The sequence below is a fragment of the Crocuta crocuta genome, unplaced genomic scaffold (genome assembly GCF_008692635.1).
Source record: "Crocuta crocuta isolate KB4526 unplaced genomic scaffold, BGI_CrCroc_1.0 scaffold1521, whole genome shotgun sequence".
NCBI classification, from domain to species: Eukaryota; Metazoa; Chordata; class Mammalia; order Carnivora; family Hyaenidae; genus Crocuta; species Crocuta crocuta.
The window spans coordinates 23,231-43,465 of record NW_027527579.1 but is presented as its reverse complement, the minus strand read 5'-3'; the positions used below and the strand labels follow the sequence as shown (position 1 = coordinate 43,465).

Genomic DNA, 20,235 nt, shown 5'->3' with positions numbered 1-20,235 from the left:
GGAGAAGAAGGGGGGAAATGGTGGGGGAAGGGGAGAGAGGCAAACCATGAGAGACTCTTGAATGCTGACAAAAACTGAGGACTGATGGATGTGGGGGGGAGGGGGATGGGCATGGAGGAGGGCACTTGTGGGGATGAGCACTGGTTGTTATGTGGAAACTAATTTGACAATAAACTATTTGTAAAAAAAATAAAAAAGTTTTCCAATTCCTAAATACTAGCCACAAATGATATAAAATGCTGTATGAGCCACTACATCAATAAGAAGGAAATGAACAAAAGGAAAAGATGCCATTTATAACAGTTATCAAAAAGAATATTTTGATAGGGATTACATTGAATAAATATATTGCTTTGGGTAGTATTGACATTTTAACAGTATTTAGTCTTCCAATCCATGAGCGTGGAATGTTTTTCCATTTCTTTGTGTCTTCTTTAATTTGTTTCATAAGCTTTCTATAGTTTTCACCATATAAATCTTTTACCTCTTTGGTTAGGTTTATTCCTAGGTATCTTATGGTTTTTGGTGCAATTGCAAATGGAATTGACTCCTTGATTACTCTTTCTGCTGCTTCATTATTAGTGTATACAAATCAACCAATTTCTGTACATTTATTTCATATACTGTGTCTTTGCTGAAATCACATATCAGTTCTAGCAGCTTTTTTGTTGAGTCTTTTGGGTTTTCCATTTAGAGTATCATGTCACTGCAAAGAGTAAAAGTTTAACAACTTCTTTTCCAATTTGTATGCCTTTTATTTCTTTTTGTTGTCTAATTGCTGAGGCTAGGACTTCCAGTACCCTGTTGAACAACAGTGATGAGAGTGGACATCCCTATTACGCTCCTGACCTTAGGGAGAAGGCTCTCAGTTTTTCCCCATTGAGAATGATATTAACTGTGGGTCTGTCATATATGGCCTTTATGATCTTGAAGTATGTTCCCTCTATCCCCATTTTTTTGAGGTTTTTTATCAAGAAAGGATGCTGTATTCTGTCCAATGCTTTTTTTGCCTCTATTGAGAGGATCATGTGGTTCTTATCCTTTCTTTTATTAGTGGTGTATCACGTTGACTAATTTGTGAATATTAAACAAGCCCTGCAGCCTGAGATAAATCCCACTTGATCATGGTGAATAGTTCTTTTAATGTAATGTGAATTCAATTTGCTAGTATCTTATTGAGGATTTTAATACCCAATTTCATTAAGAATATTGGCCTGTAATTCTCCTTTTTAGTGGGATCTTTGTCTCGTTTTGGAATCAAGGCAGTACTGGCTTCAGAGAATGAATCTGGAAACTTCCTTTCATTTCTTTTTTTAGAACATTTTTAGGAGAATAGGCATTACTTCTTCTTTAAATGTTTGGTAGAATTCCCCTGAGAAGCTATTTGGCCCAGGGCTCTTGTTTCTTGGAAGGTTTTTGATAACTGATTCAGTTTCTTTGCTGATTATGGGCCTGTTCAAATGTTCTATTTCTTCCTGTTTCAGCTTTGGTAGTGTGTGTGTTTCTAGGAATTTGTCCATTTCTTCCAAATTGTCCAGTTTGTTGGCATATAATTTTTCATAGTATTCTCCTATAATTGTTTGTATTTTTGTGGTGTTGGTTGTGATCTCTCCTCTTTAATTCATGATTTTATCTATTTGGCTTCTCTCTCTTTTCTTTTTGATAATCCTGGCTAGGTTTCCTTCAAAACAACAACAACAACAACAACAACAACAACAACTTTTCATTTCATTGATCTGTTCTACTGGGGTTTTTGGTTTCTAAATCTTATTTCTGCTCTAATCTTTATTGCCTCCTTTCTTCTGTCGGCTTTAGGCTTTGTTTGCTGCTCCTTGTCTAGTTCCTTTAAGTGTAAGGTTAGGATGTGTGTATTTGGGGCTTTTCTTGCATCTTGTGATAGGCCTGAATTGCAATGTATTGTCCTTTTAGGGCTGCCTTTGCTGCATCCCATAGGGTTTGGACTGTCATGATTTCATTTTCATTTGCATGCATGTATATTTAAAAATTTATTCTTTAATTTCGTGCTCAACCCTTTTTTGTTTAGTAGGGTGTTCTTTTACCTCCATGTTTGAGGGCTTTCTAAATTACTTCTTGTGGTTGATTTCAAGTTGTGATCTGAAAATATGCATGGTATGATCTTGATCTTTTTGTACCTGTTGAGGGCTGACGGTGACCCAGTCTGTAATCTATTCTGGAGAATGTTCCATGTGCATTCAAGAAGAATGTGTATTCTGTTGCTTTAGGATGAAATGTTCTGAATATATATCTTTTAAGTCCATCTGGTCCAATGTGTCATTCATAGTCATTGTTGCTGATTTTCTGCTTAAGATGATCTGTCCATTGCTGTAAGTGGGGTAGTAAAACCTCCTACTATTATGGCATTATTATCAATGAGTTTATATTTGTGATTAATTGATTTATGTATTTAGGTTCTTACAAGTTGGGAGCATAAATATTTACAATTGTTATATCTTCTTGATGGATAGACCTCTTTATTATATAACACCCTTCATAATCTCTTGTTATAGTCATTGTTTTAAAATCTAGTTTGTTGAAGTATGACTACCCCAGCTTTCTTTTGATGTCTGTTAGTATGATAGATGGTTCTCCATTCCCTCACCTTCAATCTGCAGGTTTCCTTAGATCTAAAATGAGTCTCTTGTGGGCAGCATATTGATGGATCTTGGTTTTTATCCATTTCGATGCCCTATGTCATTTTATTGGAGCATTTAGTCTATTTACATTCAGAGAAATTATTGAAAGATATGAATTTAGTGCCACTGTGTTACCTATAGAGTTAGTGTTTCTGGTGATGTTCTCTGGCCCTTGGTAATCTTTGTTGCTTTGGTCTTCTTTTTTCTTCCACTCAGAGAGTTCCCCCTTAAAATTTCTCACAGGAGTGGTTTAGTGATCACAAACTCCTTTAGTTTTTGTTTGTTTGGGAAACTCTTAAGCCAGCATTCTTCACAGAGCTAGAAGAAACACTTCTAAAATTTGTATGAAATCAGAAAAGACACCGAATAGCCAAAGTATTGTTGAAAAAAAAACCCAAAGCTGGAGGCATACAATTCTAGACTTCAAGCTATATTACAAAGCTGTAACCATCAAGACAGTATGGCACTGGCACAAAAACAGACGCAGAGATCAATGGAATAGAATAGAGAACCCAGAAATGGACCTACAAATATATGGTCATCTACAAATCTTTGACAAAGCAGGAAAGAATATCCAGTGAAAAAAGACCATCTCTTTAACAAATTGTGCTGGAAAAACTGGACAGGAACATGGAGAATGAAACTGGACCACTTTCTTCTACACAAAAATAAATTCAAAATGTATGAAAGACCTAAGTGTGAGACAGGAAACCATCAAAATCCTAGAGGAGAACACAGGCAGCAACCTCTTTGACCTTGACCATGGCAACTTTTTGCTAGACATATTTCCAGAGGCCAGGGAAATAAAAACAAAAATGAATTGTTGGGACGTCTTCAAGATAAAAAAGCTTCTGCACAGCAAAGGAAATAATCAATAAAACTAACAGGCAATGGACATAATGGGAGAAGATATTTGCAAATGACATATCAGATAAAGGACTAGTATCCAAAATCTATAATCAACTTTTCAAGCTAAACACCCTCCAAAACCCCAAAATAATCCAGTGAAGAAATGGGCAGAAGACATGAATAGATACTTTTCCAAAATGACATCCAGATGGCTAACAGACACATGAAAAGATGCTCAACAACACTCGTCATCAGGAAAATACAAGTCAAAACCAAAATGAGATACCACCTCACATCTGTCAAAATGGCTAAAATTAACAACTCAGGCAACAAGAGATGTTGGCAAAGATGCAGAGGAAAAGGAACCCTTATGCACTGCTGGTGGGAATGCAAACTGGTGTAGCCACCCTGAAAAATAGTATGGAAGCTCCTCAAAAAATTAAAAAGAGAACTACCATACGACACAACAATTGCACTACTATTCCGGAATTTATCCAAAGGATACAAAAATTCTAATTTGAAGGGGCACATGCACCCCAATGTTTATAGCAGCATTATCAACATTAGCCAAATTATCAAAAGAGCCCAAGTGTCCATTGACTGATGAATGGATAAGGAAGATACACACACACACACACACACACACACACACACACACACACACTGGATTATTATTCAGTGATCAAAAAGAATGAAATCTTGCCATTTGCAACAACGCGTGGTAGAACTAGAGTGTATTATGCAAAGCGAAATCAGTCAGAGACAAATACTATCTTTTTTCACTCGTGGAGTTTAAGAAACAAAACAGATGAAAATAGGGAAGGGAAGGAAAAAAGATGAAAACAGAGGGAGGCAAATCATAAGAGACTCTTAAATACAGAGAACAAACTGAGGGTTGCTGGAGGGAATGTAGGTAGGGGGGTGGGCTAAATGGGTGATGGGCATTAAGGAGGGCACTTTTTGGGATGAGCACTGGGTGTTATATGTAACTGATGAATCATTGGGCTCTACTCCTGAAACCAGTACTACACTGTATATTAACTATATTTAAATAAATTAATTTAATTTAATTTAAAAAATAATAAGATATTTTGGAATAAATTTAACCAAGGAGGAGTCAGACTTGTACACTAAAAACTACAAAATACTGTTGAGATAAATTAAAGAAGACTGAGATAAATGGAAAGACATCCCATTTCTGGGTGTTGATCTTTTATCCTGCAATTTCCCTTTGAATGTTTCTAGAAAAATTTTTTTCAACTAGGCTCTCTAACTTGTAGATGTAAAATGGTTCATATACTTCTCTTCTGTTTTTTAAACTTTCTGTAAAGTCAGTTGTAATGTCTCCACTTTCATTTCCGATTTTAGGAATTTGAGGGTTTTTTTAGGAATTGTTTTTGAGGCAGTCTAGTTAAAGTTTTCTCAGTTTTGTTGATCTTTTCAAAGAAACAACTTTTGGTTTTGTTGGTTCTTTATATTGTTTTTCTGTTCTCTATTTTGTTTCTGTCTCTTCTAATCTTTATTATTTCCTCTCTTCTGCTAGCTTTTAACTTTAGCTTGGTCTTCTTTTTCTAGTACCTAAGGTGGAAATTATGGTTATTGATTTGAGATATTTCTTTTTTAAAACGTTTATTTATTTATTTTGAGAGCTAGAGAGTGGGGAGGGGAGGGGCAAAGAGAGAGGCAGAGAGTGAGAATTCCAAGCAGGCTTCACACTGTCAGTACAGATCCTGATGTAGGGCTCAAACTCACAAACCATGATATCATGTCCTGAGCCCAAATCAGGAGTGGATGCTTAGCCAATGAGCCACCCAGGTTCTAACCAACACCAGCCAGTTTCTAACCGGCATTACTCTTATTCTATATGTAGGAAGAATGTCTGGTTTTGGAGCAAAGAAATGAAGACTTCATAACTCCAGCATTATTGTGGTGGCACATCTGACAGAAAACCTGCCAGGTCACCTTGAATGCAGGTGTAGGCACCTAGGTGGGGGTCATTCCCTGTGATGTGCATGTTGAATGAGGATGGGAGCACCAGGCTTGGCTGGGTCCCCAGGGCTCCTCACTGACCTGGGTAAAGTATTGACAGTTATCCTGGGCTCTGTGTCATTCCCATGGACTCTGCCCTCCCTCTTTCCCATGTCTTATCCTTTAAGTTTTGATATGTTGTATTTTTGTTTTTACACATCTTTCTAATTTTCCTTGTGATTTCTTTTCTATCCATTGGTTGTTTAAAGGTGTATTGTTTAATTTGCACCTGAGAAATTCCCAAATATCATTCTGCCATTGATTTCTAATTTCATTCTGTTGTCAGAGAAGATAATTTCTAAGGTTCCAATGTTTTAAAATTTATTGAGGTTTGTTTTGTGCCCTAACTTATTGTCTCTACCAGAGAATGGTCCTGTGCACTTGAGAAGAATGTGTATTTTGCTATTGTTGGGTGGAGAGTTCTGTTAGGTCTGGGTGGTTTACAGTGTTATTCAAATTCTCTCTCTCTCTATTTTTTTTTTTTTTTACTGATCTTCTGTATAGTTATTCTATCCACGATTAAAAGTAAGATAGTGAAGTCTCCAACTTTTATTGTACAGCTTTTTCTATTTTTAATCCTGTAAATTTTTGCTTTATATATTTTGGGGCTCTTTTGTTAGATGTATATAATTCTATAATTGTTTTATCTTCTCTAGGTATTGACCCTTTTCTCAACACACAATGTCCTTCTTTGTCTCTTGTAGGAATTTTTAAAGTCTATTTTGTCTAGTACCAGTATATCTGCTCTATTTTGGTTCCTATTTGATGGAATATCTTTTTTCCCCATCATTTGACTTTCAACTTAGTTGTATCTTTGGATCTCAAGTAATCCTCTTATAGACAGCATATAGTTGGATTTTTTTTTAAAATTCATTCTGACAGTCTCTGCTCTTTGGTTGGACAATTTAATCCATTTGTATTTAATGTAATTGCTGATATGGAAAGACTTCATTCTACCATTTTACTATATGTTTTCTATATGTCATTTTTTGCTCCTCAGTTCCTCTATTTTTACCCTCTTTTGTGTTTAACTGATTTTTTTTGTAGCATGCCATTTTTATTCTCTTCTCATTTTCTTTACCCCATATTTTTTAGTTATTTTTTTTAGTGGTTACTCTGGTATAATGGGATGGATAGTGTCTCCTAAAAATTTATATTCACCTAGAACCTCAGAATGTGATCTTATATAGAAATAGGGTCTTTGAAGATAAATTAATATGAAGTCATATTGGCTTAGAGTGGACCCTAAACCAATGACTGGTACCCTGAAGAAGAGAAAACAGAGACCACAAAGAGGGAAGAATGCCATGTGATGACTGAGGCAGAGATTAGAATTATGCTTCTATTAACCAAGGAATGCTGAATATTCTTGGCAACCACCAGAAACTACAGAGAGGCAAGGAAGTATTCTCCAGAGCCCCCATGGTCATGGTCCTGTCAATACCTTGATTTCAGACTTCTAACCTCCAGAACTCTGAGAGAATTTCTGTTGCTTGGGTTATCAAGTTTGTGGCCTGGGTGTTATAACAGCCCCAAAGAACTAAAACACTTGAGTATTACAGCTGACAACAAACTAGTTTGAATTAATACCAACTTAGGCTTAATAGTATACAAAACTCTGCTCCTATACAGCTCATCCTTCCTCCTTTATGTTATTGTTATCCAAAATTACATCTTTATATGTGCCTTGAGTTCCATTAACATAGATGTACAATTACTGTTTTGTGCATGTCTTTCAACTTATACAGGAAAAAAGAGGAATTATAAACCAAAAATATAATAATACTAGTTTTAATTTACTTATATAGCTACCTTTACTGGTGTCCTTTTTTTCTTTGTATGGCTTTAAGTGTCTAGTATCTTTTCACTTCATCCTGAAGAACTAGCATTTCTTGTAGGGTAGGTCTACTAGTGGTGAACTCCCTCAGCTTTTGTTTATCTGGAAAGCCTTAATTTCTTCTTAATATTTGAAGGATAGTTTTTTTCAATATAGAATTCTTGGTTGATAATTTTTCTTTCAGCTCTTTAAATATTCTATCCCAGTGCCCCCTGGCCTCCATGTTTTCTGATAAGAAATTGCCCTTAACCTTATTACAGGTCTCATATATATGATGAGTCTCTTTTCTGTTGCTGATTTAAAGATTCTCTCTTTGTCTTTGTCTTTTGGCAGCTTGATAATAATGTGTCTCAGTGTGACACTCTTTGCATTTATTCTCCTTGGAATTTGTTGAGCTTCTTGATTGTGTAGATTCATCTAATTTATGGAGCTTTCAGTCATTATTTCAGTCATTATTTCTTCCAATAGTCTTTCTTCTCTTCCCTCTCCTGTCCTTCTGGGACCCCTGTTATGGATATGCTGGTATGCTTGATGGTCTGCCATAGGTCTCTTAGGCTCTGTTAAATTTTCTTCATTCTTTTTAAATTGTGTTTCTCACACTGGATAAGCCCAATTGATCTATCTTCAAGTTCACTGATTTTTCTGCTTCAATCTGCTGCTAAACCCATCTAGTGATTTTTCATTCCAGTTATTGTACTATTCAGCTCCAGAATTTCTATTTGGTTACTATTTATGATTCCTGTCTGTTTATCTCTTTTCCCTTCATTAATGGGAAAAGAGTAAGAGGTTGAATCCTAGTGGCAACCACTGAAAGTATTCTGTCTGGGCACTACTGAAATGCCTACAGTAGCTGCCCACACCATGTTCCTTTTTAGCTGGGACCAGTGCTTCTTGGAGTCACCTTAGTAGGAAATGATCAGGGAAACATTGCCTGCTCTTCTAGACTGATCATAAGGTGAGGCAGTCTGACAGCATTAGAAATACCACGGGCTTCAGAATTCAAGTCCTGGTTCTACCACTTCCTCATGGTATCATGTGGGGAAGATCATTTCTCTGCACCTTGGATTCCTCATCTCTAGGGTGGCCAACTTGTCCTGGTTTGCCTGGGACCTTCCTGGTTTTAGCACTTAAAGTCCTGTATCCCAGGAACCCCCCACCCCCAAGACACATGAAGACCCTACTTATCTATGAGATGGAGATAATACTACCTATCACAGGGTGGTTGTAGGGAATAGAAAGAAGATACAAGAAGGCACCTGGTGCATGGTTGGGTTCTCTAGTAATTTAGTTGTTACTTATGCTAAGCGCAGGGAGGGTCTTTGAAGATTGGGAATGATGCAGCAAACAGCTATCATTTTCACATATAGACTTACTTTCCACGGAGCACCTGAAAGCAAAACCTGGAAAGCTTTCTGCTAATTCTCCTTGACCATTTCTGCCAGCTATCCCTCTGGAAATATCGCCATGTGTCAGATCCCCACATGCTGCAGAGGGAGAACCATCACCTGCCTCTTTAATGACACACCCAGCTACTCCTTTCTGGCTCTGTTCAATGCTGAAGGCCAGGGCTGTGTTCACTACAACCTGAAGGCCCGGTGAGTGGGTTGGCGGAATCCTCGCTCCATGGAAGTATCTCTGATGGTGACAAAGGGAGGCACCATGGGAAAAGGAGGGACCATCAATGTCCAGAGGTCTAGGATGGCAATGAGACCAGGCTAAAGTGGGGCCTGCAGGGATGTAGGTATTTTAATGCCTGGCCTTTGCTTGCTGGATCCATGTCATAGCAAAAGAGAGGCACAACTCCCCAAGTCCAACTCCATTTATACCCCCAGGGCACTAAGATCTTGATTATTGACTTGGATAGAATTCATAGAAGAATTATTTAGAGGAGAAAAATGTTTTATACCAGGGGTACGTGAAGGAGAGGCCATGGGTACCACTTCCTTGGGGTCTTTTAAAAGGCATGTATTCTTGTCAGCCAAAAGTTGATTTTATTTTGGCCTTTCATGAGGAAGTGTTCCAGAAGTAATGACTCTTGTGTTATAGATGTTCCAGTTCCCATTTTGGCACCTGTATGCTCAGGCTTTTGGGCAACGGGACACACATTCCATTTCTTCCCCTGTTGGGTTTGGCTTGAACCTCCATCATCTCTCAGACCTGCCCTTTCCGACAGTCATTCCAGTAGCATCAACAGGTGAAAGGGCCTATGACCGTATTAAGCAGAGGAAGTGAGGCTGCCTTCTGGACTTCATGGTTCCTCCAGACTAAGACAGAGTCTCAGAGCCCTGCCTGCCTGTAGCCTGTAGTGATAAGGACTTCCTTCAGGCGCCTGGCATCAACTTCTCACCTCTGCATTTCTCCTAGTTGCCCATATGTCTTGATCTTGGATGAGGAAGGTGGGACCACCAATGACTACAAGGGCTACGTAGTCCACAAGTGGAGCTGGTCTTCCAAGACAGAGACTTTGCTCTCCCTGGAGTATAAGGTGGGCATGGACAGCACAGGTGGGGTGTCTTTGGCAGCCTTCCTCAGACTACCCAGGATTAAGAGTCAGAGTGCTACCTGTAAGACAGGTGCTTTGCCCTCAAGGAACTTATGGTCTCATTCAGGGTTTCTCCACCTGGTGAGCGGTGGTTGAGAGCTGGCTGAGATAAACTTTTCTCCAGTCTACTAGTGGCCACTGTACTGACTTTTCTTAGTAATATCCACCCTGTTTTATTTTTATTTTTAATATTACTACATTTTTATGGTTAAAATGCCCTTTACTTTATGAAGTAACTGTTATAGTAGTTGATATCTTTATTTTTTATGCCTATACATGGCAGTAAGAAAAGCAGCAATTCTATGTTGGTCTGCCCAGTTTCTGCTTTTACAATGTTACTATGTCATGAAATTAAAAAACTTGCAAGTCAAAGGTGGCTGACGGACACAGGCCCTTCTTTATTATTCATTTGATTGTTTGGACAGCCACTCATCAAAGATTCATTAAATAAATAATTAGTGTGGAATTACTAATACTAAATAATAATGATAAATTTTATTTATTAATATAAAGTAACTAAATGTGCTTGTTACCTCATCTAAAGCAGTTTCTCATCCTTGGTAGACCTGAGATTTTGGGATGGATAAGTCTTTGTTACAACTATGCACTGTAGGATATTTATCAGCATTCCACTAGATGCCAGTACTACCCCCTCCCCAAACTGCGACAACGAAAATTATCTCCACACATTGCCACATGTCTCCTGGAGGGGAACATTGCTGTTGATCGAGAATCACTGAGATAGGGAGAGAAAGATAAGCAAAGCCCCTCAAGGAATCCCAAAGTCCAGGAGAGTAATAGGAACACAGAATAGAGAAGAATAAGGTCTGTGAGAGAGAAACAAGCTCATAGGGTTGGGATTCAGAGAAAGATCATAGAACATAGAATACACTCAAGGTGACCAATATTAAGAGCCCAAGGTAAGGGTTATATACAGAAGTACTCTTGGAGTATGTCGTGGGGCTCAGGCACCCTACCCCTAATCGTCTGTCTCATGCCCTTCTTGTTTATCCTCTATATTGGCCACTAGATTCTCATCCTTATATCCTAATTCCCATAGGTCACACCTCTGCTCAGAAACACTCCATCTCTTAAATATATCTCATCCTTCCTATTCCCTTGGCCTGAAGTGTTCTCCCTCCTCTCTCTGCCAATCCAAATTTCCCCTCCTTCACAGCCCTGCTCATACTTCCCCTCCATCATGGTACTGCAGCTCACATCCATTTCTCTCTTCTCATAGTATCTACAGTCTGGGTTAGTTATTTGATAATTAGTCATATAGTGAAGAGGTTCTCAGCTCTGGTTGTTTATCAGAATCACCTATGGAACTTTTAAAAAATGCATATCCCCAGGCACAGCCTCAGAGAGATTCTGATTCAGGTGGTCTGTTCTAAGTGCTAGATTTCTATAGTTTTCACTAGTACTTCTGATGCTTGGCCAGGTCTCAGATTGTCAATCTAGGAGTGTATTGACTTGTCTTAATATTAAACTTTTTGCAGCTGTATGAAAAGTTTATAATCCATAAAGATTATACATTGGTTGCAGGCAGGCACCATGTTTTATGTATCGTGTGACCAAGTAGACAGAGAACTGGAATGAGAGTCTGAGAAGCCATGTATAGTGCCAGCTTTGCCAGAGTCTGGCTGTGAAGCTTTGTGAAAATCACTTAGCTCCTCTGAGTCTTAGTTAACTTTCCAATACAAAGTGCTTTTGTGGGAACTAAATGAAATAATGGCGGGGAAGTTGCTTTGACATCACTAAAGTGTTTTGGCAGTGTAGTTCAGTCATTGTTCTGTCCCCTGGAGCTGCATCCAGAAATGTACAACAAGGGCTGGTGCAGTCAGGGGTGGCTTGAAAGATGAGGTGTCCCTTGAATTGTGACATGAACATGTGTGCACATGATTCATGTAGGTAGAAGAAGGAAGGGAGAGCATTCCAGGTAGAAGGAATAGCAACTGTAAAGGCTTGGATTTGGGACTCTGTGTGGCATCTTTAAAAGTTCACAGGTGCTTCTTGTAAAAGAAAGGGGGAGCAGGAAGAGGTGTATATTCTGTGGGGTGGAGGTAAGAGGTGTTGGGTGTCAGGCTGAGGAAATTGCTTATTGTCTTGCAGACTGTACTGGACAGTTTGTTTTCTCTCAGATATTTACCATTTCCAGCATTTTTCATTCCTCTGAAAATTCAGGTTTCCCTACAGTATCACTTCTTTTCAGCCTGAATAAGTTCCTTAGTATTTCTTGAAGTGCATATCTGCTGGCAACAAATTCTGTTTGCTTTAATGTGAAAAAAAAAAAAGTCTTTATGAAAGGATATCTTTGCTGGCTATGGAGTTCTGGGTCAATAGAATATTTTTTTCCTTCCAGCATTTTGAAGATGCTGTTCCACTGTGTATGTCCTCCAAAGTTTATGATGAGAAGTCTATAGTTATTCAAATCATTGTTCATTTTCTCTAGCTGGTTTCAAGATTTCTTCTTTACTTAAGTTTGACTATGATGTGTCTGGATGTGGTTGTCTTTGTTTTGTTGGAGGTCTACTGAGCTTCTTGAATTTGTAAATTCATGTCTTTCACCCACTTTGGGAAGTCTTCTGTCATTATTTTAGGGGAAAATGTGCTCAGTCTCTCTCCTTTTCCCCCAGACTCCAATTATGTTTATTTTAGTTTTTAATATTGTCTCAAATGTCTCTGAGACTCTCTTCTTTCTTCTTGTCCAATTTTCTCCTCGTCTCAGATTGGATCATTTCTATGGATCTATCTTCCAAGTTCATTGATTTTATTCTGACATCTTCATTCTATTCTGCTAATCCTGTGAATTTTTTATTTCAAAAATATATATTTTCAAGTCTAGAATTTTCACTGAGTTCTTTTTTTTTTAATTTTTAATGTTTTATTTATTTCTGAGAGAGAGAGACAGCATGAGCAGGGGAGGGTCAGAGAGAGAGGGAGACAGAATCCGAAGCAGGCTCCAGGCTCTGAGCTAGCTGTCAGCATAGAGCCCGATGCAGGGCTCGAATCCACGAACCATGATATCATGACCTGAGCCGAAGTCGGAAGCCCAACCAACTGAGCCACCCAGGCGCCCCATTGAGTTCTTTTTTTATATTTTCTATTTCTGTGCTGAGATTTCCTATTTTTTTGCTTATTACAAATATAATTTCCTTGACTTCATTGATTTTACAGTTAAATTATGTGCCTTAAAGTTCTTGTCTGATAATTTCAACATCTGGGACATACCAGACATGACTGGTTATCTGTTATTTTGAGAATAGCTTACACATCACTGGTTCTTTACATGTTGAGTTATTTTGCATCACTGACATTGTATGTGTTATCTGAGGATCTATGGATTGTGGGCTCTGAATTCTGATGAATTTCTCTAAAGAGTGCTAACAGTTATGTTTTAGCAGACAGTGAACTTGGTTAGACTCACGTCACAAACTTTGTCTTACCATAGTGAGCAGAGCTCACATTTCAGTTCAGCTTTTCTGTTTCCCTAGCAGTTAGCTCTCTTGAGTCTTCACTTCTCATGCATGGTTCAACGATTAGCCAGGGATATGGATGGTTTATTCATAGAATTTGGGCCTCTGTTTCTTTGGCACTGTCCCTTCTGGAATTTTCTCTTTACTTTTTTCTGATTTAATTTCCACAGGGTTAGTCCTTTGGTTCCCTAGGCCAGGAAGATGGTAGTGTTTTGGCCATAACTGCAGTTTTGCCTTTAGGCTAAAACTGTAGAGTGGAAATTCATCCCATGCCAGCCTTTTCTTTTAAGTTTTGACCTTCAAACTTTGCCTGCTTTTGTTTATTCTTCAGAGCCTTTGGGTCATTGTTTTCTCCCTCCCCCCACCAAGTTCTGTGGGAGGGTCAGCCTGTTAGGAGCTGACTCAGCTATACAGGAAGTATAGTATAACCAGCTGGTTAGTTTCTGAGTTGAAGGCTGGTGTGCTCTGTCCAGCATTTGTGTGGAAAGCTGACTTGAAAGGGAAAGCTCAGTGGATGGGATAGTACAAAGACTGGTTATGGAGTTACTAGCCAGATCTGACATGATAAAGGGTAGCAGCAATATATTTTAAAGGAGCCATTTCAGTAGAAGGATTAAGTGACGTCGAAGCATTGGCTATAAGGATAAATGAGAGGAGAGAGAAGTGTAGATGACTCCATCTTGGAGTATATACCTGGGTGGAAACAAATTTCTGAAGAATCAGACATCAATACAGTTTTAGGTGTGCTGATTTGGCTCAGTAGCTTCTGTGACCTGATTCTTGCTAAGGGTGAGAGATTAGAGAGGACAGATAAGCTGGCTTATGAACTCCCAAGAACATGAGTAGTGAATGAGCTTGTAGAGAAACCAAACCGGAAGCAGGGATAATACATAACAGTTGTGCTGTGCTAAGATATGTACATGTTTTGTCCCATGAAGTCTGCTCAGATCCCCTAGGAAAAAGCTTCTATTACTGCTCCCAGGCTCAGAGAAGCCAACCAGTGTGCCTAAAATTGCTCCACTGGTAAGTAGCTACACTGGGATTTGAACTCTCTCCAGCTGTAGCACTTAAGCTTTCAACTGCAGTTCTCTACTACACTCTCTAGAAGGAGAGGGTAGGGTTTTTTCTTAAGTGGAAGTGACCAACAAATTTGTAGATGTGAGAAGTCTTGGCAAGAAGACAGCCATGGATCACATATTTTTTAGGTACTGGAAAGTACAGCATCCAGCCTGTAGAGTATCAGGAAGGGACTCCGTGGCGAGGACATGGAGCGTAGACCTTGGGGCCAACAAGTAGAACGCTAGAAGGAAATGGAAGAAGTGAAATGAAGAGTATTTCTTTAGTTCAGAGAAGTCCTGGGGTACATGTAAGTCAGAGACATTGAAGATGGAAGAACATGTCACCACACAGATACCTGCATAGGTAGGGCCACTGTGTATACATAACTGTACACATGAACCATCTAGGGACAGGGACCTCACATAGGAGTTGTGCTGACACATCTTGACAGTATCTGCTCTTGTGTGTGATGGGCCGTTGTCACTTCCATAGTCTTTATCTCATTTGAACCTAATATTAGCCTTTCAACTATTTCTTGTTGAGGAATTTGAGCTTGGTAGCTTGCTAACAGAGGGAGAACTCAGACTTACTTCTAGAATACACATTCCTCAGTAAGGAGTAAGTTGCTAGAAAGGCAGCCCATGCTCTCCCTGTTCCTATCCAGGATTGCTACATGGGAAGTCCCACCCTTTTGGAAGTGATTAAAAAGCGGGGGTGGGGGGGCAGCTCCTTTGGCTCCTCCTCAGGGGAAGAGTAGTGACATCTTTGGTGATTGGGGGAGAGGACTGAGCCAAGTGTGGCTCAGCCCCCGTTGGGTTCCCACGTGTGGAGGGTAGGTTCTGATGCCTCCTGTTGTCAGCTTTCCAAGACAGCTTTCCAAGGCAGCTCTGCATATGCTCTAGAGCAAGGTTTGTAGTCAGACCTGGTGCCCAGGTGGACACGCTGTCTGATTCGGAGACAGTGCAGGCTTATGACCCAAGCTGCCTCTCCACCCAGCTGTACTAGAGCCAGAGCTGATCTGCCTCTGGACTCCTATGTCTCTTTCACACTTGGTTCCAAGCCTATGTCTCTTTCACACTTGGTTCCAAGCTTGCGCTGGAAAGTGAGGGGTCAGAGGGAGGAAGGCATCAGTTACTTTTTTGGCCAGTTCCCCAAGCCAGGAGGGGTTTTATGCTTTGTGGTGAGTGATGAGTGGGGTGTGAGTAATAAGAAGCAGAGACCCACTAAGCGTTGGTTTCTTCATCTGCAGGTGAATGAACAAATCAAGCTGACGGTTCTGGGCCTGGACTCTATCATAGTCACCTTCACCTCCCTAAATGAGACAGTAACACTCTCTGTATCAGCCAACAACTGTCCACATGGGGTAGCTCACGAAAAACGGGTAAGTCAAAGCAGCCCAGGTCCTCAGGCCTGACCCCAGGGTATCTCAGTGTGAATCTCCACTCCTATTTCCATGCCTGTGCTCCTCCTGCTCCTCCTGCCTCCCCCCGACCCCCACCCCAGGCAGGACCCTGCCTCTTTCTCTGGCTAATGCATCATCATTCACTACCTGACTTAGTACCACCTTCTCTGTGAAACTTCTACCCTTAGGAGTCTTTCAATAGTGATTGTATCCAATGCAGATTAGTTTAAACATGAAGAGAAACAATATTGGCTCAGTAAACTGAAAAGTCTATCAGTAGGCAGCTTTAGGCATGACTGGATCCAGGATCTCCAATGATTCCATCAGATCTTCCCATCTCTTGGCTCTGCTTTTCTCTCTGTTGGCTTCATTCTCAGAGAGATTCTCTCCTTATGGCGACAAGATGGTCATGAGCATCTCTGGGCTCATTATTCTATGAGCTTTGTTCTTCCTGGGAGAAAGAGGGCTTCTCTTTCTAAGTGCTCAGTAGAAGTACCAGCACCAGCATTGTTGCCTCTGCTTAAAACGGCCCCCATGGTCAGAAGTGCATGTTGCTCGCACAGGCCAGGCTTGAGTGTCACATCCATCCTGAGAGCCAGGGCATGATCAGCCCCCAACAATACCATCTGGGCAAAGGATGAAGCAGGAACATCATGGGGAGAGAGAGAAGGTCACTTCTATTTGCTGGGTTTTCATGGATCCTTATGTGTGCCTGGTCCATAGTTAACATTGTGGAGTGAGATTGGGGGGGACACAGTCCCTGATTCCTGAGGGGTTTGCAGTCTGGTAGAGCACAGTTGACATATACCACAAGACCAGGGTAACCAAGGGCTCATTGTTGGAGCAGGCCACTTGCATTGCACACAGAGCGCTTTGCTGGGATTTCCCTGGGGAAGCCTCCTTGGAATAGTAGCAAGAGGGCCACACCTCTCAGCTTCCCCAGGGCCAGCCCCGGTTTAGACCTGCCAGCCTGGAGGAATTATTAATAGCATCGCCTTTCACTCCCAAAATTGTCCAGGTCTGCACGATCACTTATATGATCATCCAGAGGGCAGTTCACCCTCCCCGCATTCCTGTCTGGAGCTGAGCAAGGCTCTTGTGCTTGCAGGGACATTTGCCACCAAGATGCCACAGGCTCATAGACCCACCAAGCTGACAAAGCCCCTAAGGAGAAGCCAGCCCCAGGTTCTCACTTTACTTGGGGACATGGAGGCAGGCATTTGCTGGGGGCCCCTGCTCTCTGAATAAGGCACACAATACCTGTGTTTCTCTTGGAGGAGAGCATTGCACCTGTTTTTGCACTGCCTTTTCATTTCAGCAGGATTTCAAGTTCATTAATTCATTAAGTAGTTCAGTAAACATTTATTAGCACTTGCAGGGTGCCGGGCTGGCTGCAGGGGATGTAGAAATGGAAGAAATCTCACTCCCTCTAGTCTCTAAGATACCTTTGGCTTGATGGAAGGGGGCAAAAGCATCCACACCAGTTGAAATCGCGCTGGATTGGTGCAGCGTGCTGTGGGAGCCGCTGAGATACCAGCAGAGAGTGGAGCAGTTAAAGGGGCCTCCTAGGAGCGCCCAGGAAACTCAGATGCCTGTGACTCCAGGGTGCACTCATTGCTTCAAGGAGCAAAAGGACCAGGGTGTTGACTCCTTCTGGGCTATGATGATGGTTGTGCTTCTTGGTGAGTCCACCCTGCCTGTTTGGTTCCATGCTATCACTCTAAAAGTCGCTGTTATATGACTAAGTGCATATGACATATGAGGTCATATGTCTACATTTCTTAAAAAGCTTTTTTAGCTGTCTAAAAAAAAGTGAGCTTACTTGTCTTACCAAAGGCAACAGATATTAGAGAATTGTTCTTTCCCATGAAATGGCAGTAATGCTTCATTTTCCTGGCAACCTCTTGTCTGGTATTCGCTGCAGCCTGGAGCATAGCTGAGAACCAGGATGTAAGCAATTGAAGATCCCCATGAACAGCCAAGAGAGGTCACTCTATGTTTAAATACCCAACATGCCCTCTGGGACTGGGAAAGCCCCTTAGTAATTCAAGTCTTATTTTGTCTTACCTAAATGCACTATTAGAAGCTAGACCTAGAAGTCCAGACAGAAGGCCAAGACAGAGTCCTGTCTGACATGGTAGCCCCAAGTCACAGATGGCTACTGAGCCCTCGCAGTGTGACAAGCCCAGATGGAGATGGGCCGTAGGTGAAAATGCATGCTGCATTTCAGAGACTCGGCATGGAAAGAAAATGTAAATATTTCTCATGAATACTTTGATTCTGTATTAAAACCATAATTTTTTTGATATATTGGGTTAGGTAAATATGTTATTAGGATCAATTTCACCTTTAAGGGCTTTTTTATGTGGCTACAGGAACGTTTACAACCGCATGTGTAGCTTGTGTTTTATTTCTGCTGGACCACATGGGTCCAGAAGGTGGCATCTTCATAAGGGAAACCCACAGAGGTGGTCTGCCAGCATGGTAGACCAAGAGTTGGAAGGCTCTTTAAAAGGACATCATAACTCAAAAAAAGAAAAAAACCCAACTGTCTTGGGGACATTTAGCATAAGGATAATCCGACCAATACATTAAAACAGCTTCTAGAAACAGTGCTGTGTTCTAGTCTGTAGTCGTCGATAATGACCCAGAAGACTGACCTGCCACATAAGTGTTCTGTTAGAGAACACGGATTTCTGACTAGACAAACACCAATAAATGAGGAAACATCAGCTTTATTGTGGGTAACACAATTCTCAAATGTTGACTTTAGCTGCTAGATAAGCAGCTTGGAATATTTTTGCATGAAATCCTGAGGTCCAGAAAATTGATTCATTGCAGATTCTTGGACTGTCAGAGCTGCAAGGGGCCCCTCAGAACACTTGCTGATTGTGCAGGCTGGCCTAGGCTAGGAAGAGGCCACAGAGCCTTGGGATAGTCCCTTCCCTGTCTGGGCCTCAGTGTCCCCATCTTTAGAATGACATGTAAGGGCCCACCCAGCTTCCACACACTCCCATCCTGGGACTTTTACAACTCATTCAACCTCTTCTAGGTCTGTGTGTTTGGGGCTAATTATGACTTATCAGCGAAATCCATGGCAGTCTAGAAAAGCTGAGGGTCGGGTTTCAGGTGGTCTCCTCCCACAAAGTTCCCGTCACCGAGAAGCTTGTTAAATGGCTTCCCCAGACACCCATCACCTTGGAAGGAGCCACCTATCAGAGTGACAGGCAGAATGGCAATCCCAGCTTTTATAGCCCTGCAGCCAGTCTCCTCACTAAATATTTCTATCAAGGCAGCACTTTGGAAGTGAGGCTATACCTCAATTTAAATGTTTTATTAGCCCAGAGCGCCACCTCAAATCCTTATTGGAAACAGGCTGAGCATAAATTACAAATAAATAAATAAAATTAGCCCAGAAGCAGCAGCTGAGGCCAACAACCAGAAGGATGTTGAAGCTTTGCTATTAATTGGGGGCATCCTTTACAGAAGTCCTGCCTGCAGGACAAAGAAGGACCATAGACTGACTTCATCACACTTCAGAAAATCTGTGTTCTGTCCACCCCATTCTACTTGAGGCTTCAATTCCACAGAAGAAATTTTTTCTGCAACTGCCCTGTGTTAAGTGGGAGGTATAGAAAGCAAAGATCCTACCTTCGAAGGGCCAGCCAAGTTGAGAGATAAAGGAAACACAAAGTGACCCGGCCCAGGGTGGAAAGGACAGGAATGCACCCTTATGCAGATTTAGCATGGAGAGCACTGCCCCTGGCTGAGGAAATCAGCAAAGGCTTCCTGGAGGAAAGGTCAGACCTGACTGTCATGAACTCCAAGTTCTGAGCCTCATTCTACATGCCTCTGAAATGCTCCAGCAGAGGTAGAGGTTGAATAGCCGGCAGCCCCAGCAAGGCCTCATCATCCTACAGGGGCCTCAGAGCCAGAATGGCCTCTCAGGGTAGTCCCGAACTGGGGCAGGAGGCCTGGGCCTCCTTGCCCTACAGGAGCTGATCTGTATAACCTTGATCGCAGGTAGTTTCTCATCTGAGATGTTCTGGCCACTGTAGGGGACAAAGGGACTCTGGGGAATGCATCTAGAGGGGGACTGGCAGCAAGGACTGCAAAGAGGCCCTCGTCTGTCTAATTATTCATAGTGCAACAAGCATTAATTGAGCACCTTCTGCATGACAGGCACTCCGACACCAAAGAGACCAAGATTCGGTCCCTGCCCTCGAAGAGCTTACTGTCCAGTGGGGGAGACAGCCTCCCATGCATCCAGCTGCTTCATAACGGGCTAACTTTTGACCTCAGGCTACAGAGAGAGCAAGGAACAATTTTGCCCAGTAGAATCCAGGAAGCCCTCTGAGGAGGGGACATTTGAGTCAGGTTGGGCTGAT

At 41.3% G+C, this 20,235-nt stretch overlaps 1 protein-coding gene across 1 annotated transcript in view; it reads left to right on the top strand.

Moving 5' to 3' along the window:
• The window catches only part of LOC144237242 (uncharacterized protein C3orf20-like), a gene marked incomplete at its 3' end in the record, with an annotated part of 48,501 nt that overhangs the window by 27,859 nt on the left and 407 nt on the right, over positions 1–20,235 (top strand). The window contains exons 6-8 of the mRNA XM_077770911.1: positions 8,811–8,963; positions 9,733–9,853; positions 15,695–15,826. Of these exons, the coding sequence (XP_077627037.1) occupies positions 8,811–8,963; positions 9,733–9,853; positions 15,695–15,826 (406 nt within the window). The remainder of the gene's footprint in view (positions 1–8,810; positions 8,964–9,732; positions 9,854–15,694; positions 15,827–20,235) is intronic.